This window comes from Geotrypetes seraphini, chromosome 1, assembly GCF_902459505.1.
Source record: "Geotrypetes seraphini chromosome 1, aGeoSer1.1, whole genome shotgun sequence".
NCBI lineage: Eukaryota > Metazoa > Chordata > Amphibia > Gymnophiona > Dermophiidae > Geotrypetes > Geotrypetes seraphini.
In genome coordinates this window covers 151,074,389-151,087,498 of record NC_047084.1, presented here as the reverse complement: position 1 = coordinate 151,087,498, position 13,110 = coordinate 151,074,389, and the positions used below count along the sequence as shown (strand labels likewise).

Here is a 13,110-nt window from a genome sequence, read left to right as displayed (position 1 = left end):
CTCAGACAGGTTTTTTGTTCCATACAAATCGGCTGAATCAGCTGTTCAGCTGAATAAAACCATGTTCTAATCATTGGTCTCCCTCCTTCTCCTATACTTTTCTAATGTGCAAAATACAGCATTCCCTAAAATTACTTAAATCACTTTATTAAATATATATATAAAGATTTTTTTTTTCAGGAAAAAAAAAATATATGCTGTATACATATATCCAATATATCTAAGCCACTTATCTTATAAATTTAACACTGATCCTGACAGGCCCGTTTCGCCCACACGCTTCTTCTGAGAATTAGTTCAAAAGTCAAGGCTGGAAACATCACAGCCTGCTCTATACAATGCAGTCGTGAGTGCATGAAAACTAATCAAGAACACAATTATTACAACACAATACAGCGGTGCCTCACACAACGAACTTAATTGGTTCCAGGAGCAAGTTTGTTATGCGAAAAGTTCGTTATGTGAAACGCGTTTTCCCATAACAATACATGTTAAAAAAAATAATTCGTTCTGCAGCATAAAATATGCTAAGATGACATAAAAAAAGATAAATTTGTCAAAATGGTGAAAATGGTGGTCTTGCTGAGGCCAAACTCTTTGACGAGGTCACACTGTTTTACCCCACATTCACTCCTTCTAATTATTTCCCGTTTCATTTCAACAGAAATCACCTTCCTGCTTTTTTTAGAAGCCATGATATATAAAAAATATTGAGTTTATCTTAAAAGGACGACTGTATACAGTGAGAGAGGGCAGTTAAGCGCAGTGACTAACGACTGCCTGCAGTGCCTGCGCGGAAGGATGCAATACATCGGCAGCTCGGGCGACTTCGTTGTGTGAAACGAAGTTCGTTGTGTGAAACGAAGTTCGTTGTGTGAAGTTCGTTGTGTGAAACGAAGTTCGTTGTGTGAATCAAGACATGAAGTTCGTTGTGTGCAGCGTTCGTTGTGTGAGGCGTTCGTTATGCGAGGCACCACTGTACTAACAACAGAAGAAGCGTGTGGGCGAAACGGGCCCGACAGGATCAGTGTTAAGTTTATAAGATAAGTGGCTTAGATATATTGAATATATTTACCCCCCTCTTTTACTAAGGTGTGCTAAATGCTAACGTATCCATAGACTAACATGCACGCGTTAGCATTTAGCACGCACTAATCGGTTAACGCACCTTAGTAAAAGAGGGCCTTAATAAAGTAATTTTAGGGATTGCTGTATTTTGCACATTAGAAAAGTATAAGAGGAGGAACATAAGAATTACCACTGCTGAGTCAGACCAGTGGTCCATCATGCCCAGCAGTCCGCTCACGCGGCGGACCTCTGGTCCAAGACCAGCACCCTAACTGAGACTAGCCCCACCAGCGCATGTTCCTGTTCAGCAGAAACTTGTCTAACTTTGTCTTGAATCCTTGGAGGAGGAAGACCAATGATTAGAATATGGTTTTATTCAGCTGAATAGCTGTGTCTGCCGATTTAGTTAAGGGGCTGGAGGAGGTGCCATACAGAGAAAGATTAGAGAAACTGGACCTCTTCTCCCTCGAACAGAGGAGATAGAGAGGGGACATGATCAAAATATTCAAGGTACTGAAGGGAATAAACTTAGTAGATAAGGACAGGTTGTTCACCCTCTCCAAGGTAGGGAGAACGAGAGGGTACTCTCTAAAGTTGAAAGGGGATAGATTCCGTACAAACGTAAGGAAGTTCTTCTTCACCCAGAGAGTGGTAGAAAACTGGAACGCTCTTCCGGAGTCTGTCATAGGAGAACATACCCTCCAGGGATTCAAGACAAAGTTAGACAAGTTCCTGCTGAACCGGAACGTACACAGGTAGGGCTAGTCTCAGTTAGGGTGCTGGTCTTTGACCAGAGGGCCGCCACATGAGCGGACTGCTGGGCACGATGGAACACTGGTCTGACCCATAAGTGGCAATTCTTATGTTCTTATATTCCTCTTTGAAAAAAAGTGGTGACTCAATATTAAATGTATAAGGCAACCAATGTAGAAGAAATTATCTTTCTTCAAGAACTGGAATATATATTCCTAATTTTGTATTTCACTTTGGACATAATTTGCTATTTTGAAGTGTAGAATTTGTATTAAAACATTTTTGTTTGTTCGCACTATAGAAATAAGACAGAAAGAAGATTAACTCATTTGAGTTTTGATGTTGGAGAAGGATTTTATAGATGCCGTAAACTGCCAGAAAAACTAACAAATTGATTCTGGAAGATATCAAACTGGCTGTGTCACTCGAATCCCAAATGATAAAGTTATGACTGTCTTATTTTGGTCACACTGTCAGAAGAGAAAGATCATTGGAACCAGGCGAAGAAGGCAACCTGCAATCAGAAGGCTGGTCATGGGGATGACACTCGAGGACCTTACCAGACTAGCACAAAAGCGATTTCTTTTTAGACCCACAATTCATCAAGTCGCTAGGACTCGAGCATAGGTCGATGGAGCCTAACAACAATAACAATTTTCTAAAAGAAAAGGCCATTAGGCGTACAAAATAAAACCTGTATATATGAGTATGCAAACCACTTTGAATGTGTAACCACAAAAAGTCGGTATACAATTCCCATTCTCCCATTATTAAGATGCACTTGGGAAAATCCACTCTGTATTTCTAGGATAAGCATCATAAAATCTGTTGTACTTTTTTGGGATCTTGCCAGGAACTTGTGACCTGGATTGGCCACTGTTGGAAAGGGGATGCTGTGCTTGATGGACCTTTGGTCTGTTCCAGTATGGCAGCTCTTATGTTCTTATGTGACACTTTGTCAACACACCTACCAGGGGCAGACCGACAGTGATTGAGGTTCCTGGGTGCTAAGGGTCATGGGCCCCAAACCACCTATCAAAAATAATTACACTAGATGGAAGCTATGGAAGAGCGGATTCCTTACTGCTGTGAGCCCTCAGGTGCCATCTGATTGTCCCAATGGTGAGTCCGCCCCAACACCTACTTTCTATACAGATTATGAAAAAAAGGCTTCAGTGTAATGGTGTATCAAAGCAGGGTAAAGGGCAATTCAACAAAGTAACTTAAGAATGCGATCTAAATCTTAGTGTATAGCACAGATTCCTTGCAGAAAATTGCGGTATTGAAATCTACCCCTTTGATGCAGAATTATGTGAAAATGTTGAATTGAGATTCTCATGGATATTGGGAGGTGATGTTTCCTCTTTTTACAAGTATTGTAATAATATGAATAATACTTGAAAAGGGGCTGTCTTGGTTCTATGTTCTGGTTTCCCCACTTTGAAAATTACTTAAAAGAATGGAAAAAAAATGTAAATCAATTCTTCTTTTGTGGAAAACTACCACTAACTTGTGCATATGGTTCAGGTTCAAAAGAAGCCCACATTCAACCTCATCTGTCTCCCCGTAGGGATTTAATTTTAAGCTGGGGTACAAATCTAATATATCTTGATGCTGCAAATAGTCATCTCCACACACAAGTCCTTTGGCATTCCAAAAATGTCCTTAGGTGGAGGTTGAAGAAAAAAAACCCTCAAGGTCAATATGTAATCCTGGTATCATCAAAGCCCTCAATCAGCTTTCTGTTCTTTCTTCCCCATAATTGGAAGAAATATGATAGCATTTCTGTTTTTAGGGACGATGGGAAAAACCATTAACTATGAGGGTGGTTTGAAAAGATTGATATAAAAAAAAAGCAAGTAGCTCCGATGCTCATAGAATTCCTATGAGCGTCAGAGCTAATACCGCCTCAGCCGTCGATAAAAAAAAAAAAGCCTATCGTGGCTTCATAAAAGGGGGGTGGGAGTTATTGAAATATTAATTTATGGAAAGTATAATTATTCATTTTAAATGACTTATTAATATTATTTCTGAAATACCAATGCGTGTGTGTTGTTTTTTTTACTCCCCACAGCTCTTGGATTAATCATTAGTATTTCCTTTCTCATCTTCATCATTCTCATCATCTTGATCTGTTGGGCCCTGCGCAAAAAGACAAAAGTAAGCTCTAACATTTCATAGGTCAAATTGCTTGGCCTGTCTGCATTCTCCAACATTGCTAGCTCAATACAGATGGCATTAAATCCAATTGTCATTAAAATAAGTATAAAATCCGTCCTCCTTTTGCAGTTCTTTTGCTTTTTACAATTTTCTTTATGTAACAAACTCTGCAGAATGTACCATCTAGCAATTATTTTCATAGGCAGCTGCTTAGCGAATCTGAGATCAGTGAGAATACCAGATATTCATAAAAACACATAACATCATACAATAAATATGGTCCCCTTTTATGAAGCCGTTAGGCTTTTTTTATTGCCGGCCATGGCAGTTGTAAGCTCTGACGCTCATAAGATTCCTATGAGCGTCAGAGCTAATACTATCATGGCTGGCGATAAAAAAGCCTAAAGTGGCTTCATAAAAGAGTGTGTGTTTGGGGGGGGTATGTTATGAAAGATGTGGATTTTCTTTGATTGTATTGTTTCATGGAAATTAATTGATATTGTGGAATTAATTGATAGTGTGGAATATTAATAAATGAATAAGAATAGGCACATTTCTATGGTCTATATCTTACAATTGACAAGAAGGATTGGAATAGATTGGAGTGGGCTTCGGCTGCAACTCTAGTAGTTGAGGTAAGCAAAGGAAATTCACCAAATAGTTCCACAGTAAAGGGGAGAAATCCAAGGGGAAAACAAAACTGTGGAGACGATGATCTTGATTGAAATGAACACATAACTTCAATCACGAATGCCAAAGTCTTCACAAGTAAAAGTGATGCATATCAATGACAAGTCCTTGTAGTACAGTGTCGGTTTTGTGGTGTGGACCCGACACGGTCCGTGTTTCGGTATTAAATAACCTTTTTCTGTCCATTTAGATATAACCACAAAAATATATATTTGCTTGAAAACATCCAAAGCACTATGTGGGAAAGATCGGAGCGCATCCAACACAGTGATTTGGATGTTTTCAAGCAAATATTTTTTTTTGTGGTTACATCTAAATGGACAGAAAAAGGTTATTTAATACCGAAACACAGACCGTGTCGAATCCACACCACAAAACTGATACTGACTTGTCACTGATATGCAACACTTTTACTTGTGAAGACTTTTAACAAATAAAAACTTTCAATCAAGATCTTCATCTTCACAGTTTTGTTTTCACCTTAGTAGTTGAAACATAAGAACAATGCAGGATGGACTTCTATGGTCTATGTCCAAGAAATGGCAAAGAAAGATCAGGATCAAATATTTTTTTATCATATTTATTATTGGTTTAATTATGAATTGATAAGGAGTGTGACTGTTGGGCGAACTGGATAGACCATTCAGGTCTTTATCTGCTGCCATCTACGAGATCCCTCGTACTATGTTACCATATTAAATGGATCAATGGCACAAAAGTCAACATGGATTTAGCAGAGGGAAGTCTGGCCTCATGTGGATAGTCAAGGTAGTTTATATAGTGCAGGGGTGCCCAAAAAGTCAATCGTGATCTACCAGATCAATCGTGATCTACCAGCAAAGGCAATGCGAGTCAATTGTGGAGCCCACCTTGAGCTCTGTGATAGACTCGTGTTGCCTTTGTATTCTCCCTGCTTCCCCTATGCCGACGCAACAACAGGTCAGGCGCGTGCAGCCACTGCACAAGTGCTGGACCCACAAGCCTTCCACCCCATGTCAATTCTGACATCGGAGAGAAAGTTCTGAGCCAAACAATCGCTGCCTGGTTGGCCCAGAACTTCCTCTCCGATGTCAGAATTGGGTTGGGTTGGGTTGGGTTGGGTTGTAAAGAGCAAAGTTTAAGAGGGGGATCCAGCCTCAATCAACACAGAATTAAAAGCTAAGTGCTGGTTTCTCCACTCGTAGATTGCTTTTTTGCTTTAAGCATTTATTTAAACACTTTTTTGTGAATTTATTTGACATGTTAAAAAGAAAAATTTTGAAAGTTAGCATTATAGCTCTTAGCTCGATGAAAGAGACCTCACTCCTGCAATTGTTGGTTTAAAACACCTTGAAAGACCAACGCAGGCATCTGAGAGCTTTAAAGAGTCTATATTGGTGACAATATAAATAAGTCCTGTTTTGGGTTTGCGTTATAAAAAAACCCCTCCTCCAAGTATCCCTATTTTCAATAATAAATAGTTTTCAACCTATTTTCAATGATAAATACTTTTGGAAATATTCAAATATTTCAATAAATTATGTTTATCCATTTTAAATCTCAATAATTAATATTTTTCGAAATCACTGGATTATGTAATTTGCATCCACATGCGCTGGGAGCCCTACTCTAGATCTCCTAAAGAGCAGCTGTGTCGGGAGCGACCATTACATCGCTTCCCGCTAATGTAATCGGGCTGCGTCCGGGTTGTGTGCCAGTATAAAATGTTACTAATACTATTAGAATAAACCCTTTACAAGATTCCTAACAGAAGTACAGTAGTGACTCTGTGAAGTTTTAGGGCTCCTTTTACAAACCCGAGCTAGCGGTTTTAGCGCACACACCGGATTAGCGCACGCTATAGCGCGCTAGCCGAAAATCTACCGCCTGCTCCAGAGGAGGCGGTAGCGCGTGTGCAGCAATTTAACGCGCGCTATTCCGCGTGTTAAGGCCCTAGCGCGGCTTTGTAAAAGGAGCCCTTAATTCCACAGTGTGTTGTTGAGCCTAAGAAAGAGGCTTAAATTATGCAATTATAAAGGAGTAAAAAGTAAAATCTCTTTTTTTGAGAACAGGATTTGCACTCAGGGTGTTGGAGTTTTTTTTTTTTTTATTATTAACATCCCTTTATGTTTGTGAGTGTGGAGTGAGTTGCCTCTTTATTTCCCAGTGATAATTGTACCCCCTCCCCCCCAAACTCACAAGGGAAACCGATCACTGTGGCAGTGTCTTGAAAATGTGCGGTTATATTTCTAAGGACATAGTAAGACCACCAGTTATGTGCTGGTTTTGAACACATATACAGTAAAACCTCGGTTTACGAGCATAATTCGTTCCAGAAGCATGCTTGTAATCCAAAGCACTCATATATCAAAGCAAATTTCCCCATAGGAAATAATGGAAACTCAGACGATTCGTTCCACAACTCAAAAACTTTAATACAAAATACTATATGTACTCGTATTGCACGACTTTGCTCGTTTAAAACAGTCACTACACTCCCGCAGCGTCAGAGAGAGAACCATCGGCTCAGTTGTGATGTGTGTATACTGTATGTACTTGCATTTCAAGACATTGCTTGTATATCATGTTAAAATTTAATCAAATGTTTTGCTCGTCTTGCAAAACACTTGCAAACCAAGTTACTTGCAATCCAAGGTTTTAATGTATATATTTACATTTATTGGCTAAAATTGATGTCTAGGCTGCAAGCACCCAGCACATGTCTCTTTCTCCTGTATTTATTTATTCAATTTTCTATACCGTTCTCTCAGGGGAACTCAGAATGGTTTACTTGAATTTATATAGGTACTCAAGAATTTCCCCCTGTCTGTCCCAATCTATCTAATGTACCTGATGCAATGGGGGACCAAGTGATATACCCAGGGTCACAGGGAGCAGCATGGGTTTGAACCCACAACTTCAGGGTGCTGAGACTGTAGCTTTAACCACTGCGCCACTCTAGAAATCAAAATGTAGCAAAAGTGAGTCAAGTATAGGACAATGAAGCCATTGTGACATCACTGATGAGGTTTGCTCTTAGGCATTGGTGGAATGAAGCATTATGATGTCACAATGCCAGCTCCCTGGTTATCACTATTTATATATTCAATTTTCTATACCATTCTCCCAGGGGAGCACAGAACAGTTTACATGACTTTATTCAGATACTCAAGCATTTTTCCCTGAGTATCCTGGTGGGCTCACAATCTATCTAATGTACCTGGGGCAATGGGGGGATTAAGGGACTTGCTCAGGGTCACAGGGAGCAGTGTGGGTTTGAACCCACAACTTCAGGATGGCTGTGTCACACAGTACAGACACTCCATTGGCAGATTTTGTTGTAAAATACTCCTGAAACTGAGTTGACGGGGCTCATTTTCAAAGTACTCAGATACACAAAATACCATATAAACCTAAGGTACTTTGAAAATGAACCTGGACCTGGATGTCTGAATTCTAACATCTACAACCCATGTAAAATAGAATCGTAAATTTCATGCAGATTGTGAAAAGTCTGAAGAGACCAATGGGCATTCAAATTGCTGGTGAAATGTAATATGGCCAAGTGAAAAAGTGATACAGCTACACAATCTCAGGTTCCACAATTGGAGTCACCTCTAATGTTCCCTCTAAGGATTGATGAGGTGTGTGCAAAAAAAAAATATGCATGAGCGACAAGTTACATACTCCACAAATTTATGAGCAGGCGTGGAGGACAAGTGCCCATGAGATTGTGGGAGGGTTAAATACTCAAAACTTAGAAGAATAACAATTTACTTAAAGATTTTGCTTCGCCAGCTTTCTGGTATCTTTACATACAATGGCGTACCTAGCATATGTAACACCCGGGGCCCATTATTTTTTGGCACCCCCCCCCCATCTGTACGAAAAACATGATTTTTAGTAACAAGCCACACGTCACACATGAGTACCTAGGAAAAGGCAGCATCTTACATATTGCAGTGAGCAGTACATCAATACACCCATTGTAAAACTAAACAAGCCAGACTAGTACAGATCAATCCTACACCGTCAATCCTAACAGAAAACCATGTCTTTCGAACACACAGAACACAGAAAACACCTTCGCCTAGTATGGAATATGTCATCACAAACTAACCTCTCCCCCTTTTACAAAACTGTAGTGTGGATTTTAGCCACGGTGGTAACAGCCCTGACGCTCATAGAATCCTGAGCATCAGAGCTGCTACCACCACGGCTGGCGCTAAAAAACGCTCCACAATTTTGTAAAAGGGGGATAAAATAGAAATATACAGCTTCAACCCTCTAGCTCAGTGGTGCCCAAACTTTTTGGGCTTGCGAGCTACTTTAAAATGACCAAGTCAAAATGATCTACCAACAATAAAATTAAAAAACACAAAGCACACTATACCCTAAGAAAATGTTAATTATCATTCCTATTCTGGGTTTTTTTTCAAAGAGGCAAAGAGGTCACCTCAGTAACAACCTGGCCGGCTGTGCACCCCCCCCCCCCGCTCCCCCTTGGTACGCCACTGAAGATGTGGCAGCGGCTCCTCTCACGATCCCCACCTGCGTCGGAAGTGCATCAGGGATCTTACTATGCAGTCCTTAGTTTCCCACTGCGTATTTTAGTGAGCGACATGAGAAAAATTATGAGCGACGCCAATGAAAATAGTGAGCGATCGCTCATGTGCTCAGCTTAGAGGGAACATTGGTCACCACTCAGGAAAAGGTTCTGGGTCATGAGCAAAACACACTGAAATCTTCTTGATGTGCAGTGGCGGCGAAAACAGCAAACAGATCAGGAATTATTAGGAAAACAAAAGAGAATACTGGATAATGAAAAACATCATAAAGCATTTATATCACTCTAAGGCACAACCACGCCTTGAGTACTGGTCACCACATCTCAAAAACAATACGGCCGAATTAGAAAAGGGCGGCCAAAATGATTAAGAGGGTGAAATGACTCTCATATAAGAAAAGGCTAGGGAGGTTGGACAAGAGAGGTCTCTAAATCCTGAGTGGAGTGGAACAAGTGAACACAAAATGATTTTCTGCTGTTGAATTAAGTACGTAAAATAAAAGGTAATTCTATAAGGAGCCACTTACCCCCTCTTTTACAAAGGTGCGCTAACCGATTAGTGCGCGCTTATCGCTAACGCGTCCACAGACTAACATGCACGCGTTAGCGTTCAGCGTGTGCGCTAAATCGAGTAGCGTGCACTATTCAGTTAGCGCACCTTAGTAAAAGAGGGCCTTAGTTCTGGGTTTATTTATTTAAAAAAATTTCTATTCCGCCTATCAACTAGGCGGATTGCACATGAACATAAATAAAATAAGACCATTAAAAAAAAAAAAAAAAAATACAAATTCAACTAAAAACATACTAAAATACAAAATCAGTAAAAAATAAATAAATAAATTCAGCAGCTAAAAAGATCCTAGGAAAAGTACATGAAAGCAGAAATTCCTTATTCATAGAAGGCTTTCACAAAAGAGTGAGTTTTCAACAGTTTTTTGAATGAGACAAAGTTGGAACATAATCTTAATGGTCCATTCAATGCATTCCACAATTTTGGCCAGCTAAAGAAATAGCTAGCATCCGTCTTTTTATAATGCACATCCTGGACATTTTGCGTGACAGTTTTATTGCAAAAAGGGCATTTAAATAGTGGTAGTCTATTCATTTACATGCAGTGGTGTAGTAAGAGGGATGTGGGAGGGGGGGAGGGCAGTCCACCCCAGTTGCGGTCTTTCTAAGGGCGTGGCAGCCCTCCTCCTCTTTGCCCCCCCCGCTACTTTCCTTGCCGCGCACGCACATGTCCATTGCCCTCCCCCATACCTTTTGTAATTCCCCGGTGTGAGGTTTCTGCCCTCGTTGGCATCAGCGCTGTCTTTGACATCACTTCTGACGCCCGTGCCTAGGAAGTGGTGTCAAAGGACACGCTGATGCCGACACGGGCGTGCTGTTCATACCGGAGAAGTTAAAAAGGTATGGGGAAAAGGAAGGGGACATGCACGTGGCAGGGAGGTGAAGAAGAGGGTGGGGAGAGGCGCCACACACTGTTTACATGTGTAAGTTAACATGCAAGCAGCCTCTTGTAGAATAACGACCGGTGGAAAAGCACACCCCATGATTTGAAGGCAGGTACTTTGTTGGTGGGCATGTACCCGGGCAGAGCTTCGGGCACAGTATGAATGGAGCACACATGTATATGTGTAAATTATAGAATACTATAATTTATGCATGTTCAGGTGGGAAAGAAGTTTTAAAATAAATGAATTAAACATATCTGGAAGAGAAGAAAGACTAAAAGAATAGGACAGTAAAATCTCTTTATTAATTTACCTGACACGGGTCATGTTTCGGTGCAAACAACTGCATCAGGGATCAATCGGGTAAAAAATCCACAATGTGATAAAAGCATCCAAGAGAGATAAACAATAGGATAGGACCAAAACCGGTAACAAATCTTATTCACTGAGGTCTGGATTCTCCTACCAGTGCCATTGTCAGTGGCCACTTTAAAAGCGGTCACTGCTCGTGTCTCAATCACACGGTGGCACTGATTAGAGAATCGCACCTCCAGCAAAGGTAGATGCTGGAAATGTAGGCCAGGTTTTCCAAGCCTATCTTTCCGGTGCCTACCTTTGATGTAAATTGCGCCTCCATAGGCTCTTCATGGTGCCTAATGCCATGTGCGGCTTTAGCCACACCTACAGTGGTATAAGGCACCGGAAGGCGCCTTGAAAATCAGTGAAAAATGTTGTTTAAATGGCGTTTTTCACTGAGCTTGGGCATCTATTGGCGCCTAAAAAATGGCACTATTTAGAGAATCCAGGCCTTAATTACACATCTGTGTCTTCCAACTGTACCAAAAAATCGCTGCCTCTTGCATATATCTGGGCAAGGATATTTACACCAGTTGTAAAGCTTCTCCTCTGACGCAACTGGAAGTTGCTTCAGAGGAGAAGCTTCCACCTGCAGATGCACGTGACTTCAGGCAGGCTCCAGTGGCCTGCACAAATTCCACTAACGCGCCAGGAAGGTAAGGGGAGGGAGGGAGATTCTTGGATCGCATGAAGGGTGCTGAAGAGGGGTGGCGAGAGGGAAGGGTGGTGGTGAAAAGGAATGGAACAGACGCTGAAGGGGGGTGGGGAGGAACAGATGCTGAAGGTAAATGTGGAAGACAGTGGGGAGAAGACGCTGAAGGGAAATGGGGAAGACTATTTTTTCTGAGGCCTTCCAAGTACCTACAAATCCAAAATGTGGTCCTACAAAGGGTTTGAGTTTGAGATCACTGCTATAAGCTGAGGAGGCATGGAGAACGCGAGTGCCATCTGCAAAGACTGAAAAAGATGTGATGGGTTTAAAGCAGTAGTCTCAAATTCAAACCCTTTACATGGCCACATTTTGGATTTGTAGGTACTTGGAGGGCCTCAGAAAAAATAGTAAATGTCTTATTAAAGAAATTATAAACAGCGAAAGATTAGAGAAACTGGGCCTCTTCTCCCTCGAACAGAGAAGATTGAGAGGGGACATGATCGAAACATTCAAGGTACTAGACTTAGTAGATAAGGACAGGTTGTTCACCCTCTCCAAGGTTAAGAGAACGAGAGAGCACTCTCTAAAGATGAAAGGGGATATATTCTGTACAAACGTAAGAAAGTTCTTCTTCACCCAGAGAGTGAAGAAAAAAATAGTTAATGTCTTATTAAAGAATTGACAATTTTGCATGAGGTAAAACTCTTTATAGTTTATAAATCTTTCCTTTTGGCTAAGTCTTAATAATATTATTGTAATTTATAGCTAAAGAGACATATGATCAAGAAACTTTTATTTTACTTTTGTGATTATTATAAACATACCGAGGGTCTCAAAATAGTACCTGGCGGGCCGCAAATGGTCCCCGGGCCACAAGTTTGAGATCACTGGTTTAAAGGGAACAATAAGAAGTTCCATCTTCGTCAGTGTATTGGATATGATTTTTGTTATTAACCCATCTATGTTTCAATTGCAGAGATATTCCTTTGACTTGTACCACAAATCCGCTGAAGACGCAAACATCCCCTTAAGTTCCGTCCATGAAGACAATGAAAATGGACAGATTTCAAGTAATATATCCTTTATGAATTTTTTTACATTGAAAGGTACTAAGCAATTTTGGACTTTTTGGCTGAAATTAAGAAAAGACTTTTGAATATGTGTTTTTAGATTTTGTGCATAATGTTAGCATTATGTTTTAACCAAGACACATGGGCAATCTCTTCCAAACTATTGAACAAAAGTTTCCGGGCAATCTCGTTCATTGTTGAATGCTAGTGTAAGGATTACAGTAGACTGATTGTATATTTCTCTAACAAGTGACTGTGCTGCTCTCTGGATTTTAGGATATAATTTATTTTTACCCTTTCTTCCAATGCCCATTGATTTAGGGCCCCTTTTATCAAGCAGCGGTAGAGACTTTTACCGTG

At 40.5% G+C, this 13,110-nt stretch overlaps 1 protein-coding gene across 3 annotated transcripts in view; it reads left to right on the top strand.

The window, feature by feature from the left end:
* LOC117358278 overlaps positions 1–13,110 on the top strand; it is a 77,158-nt gene that overhangs the window by 56,732 nt on the left and 7,316 nt on the right. For 2 of the 3 annotated variants that reach the window (XM_033940006.1, XM_033940008.1), the window contains 2 exons: positions 3,896–3,981; positions 12,657–12,786. In XM_033940006.1, coding sequence (XP_033795897.1) covers positions 3,896–3,981; positions 12,657–12,786 — 216 coding nt within the window. The remainder of the gene's footprint in view (positions 1–3,895; positions 3,982–12,656; positions 12,787–13,110) is intronic. The other variant, XM_033940007.1, reaches the window with a different exon arrangement.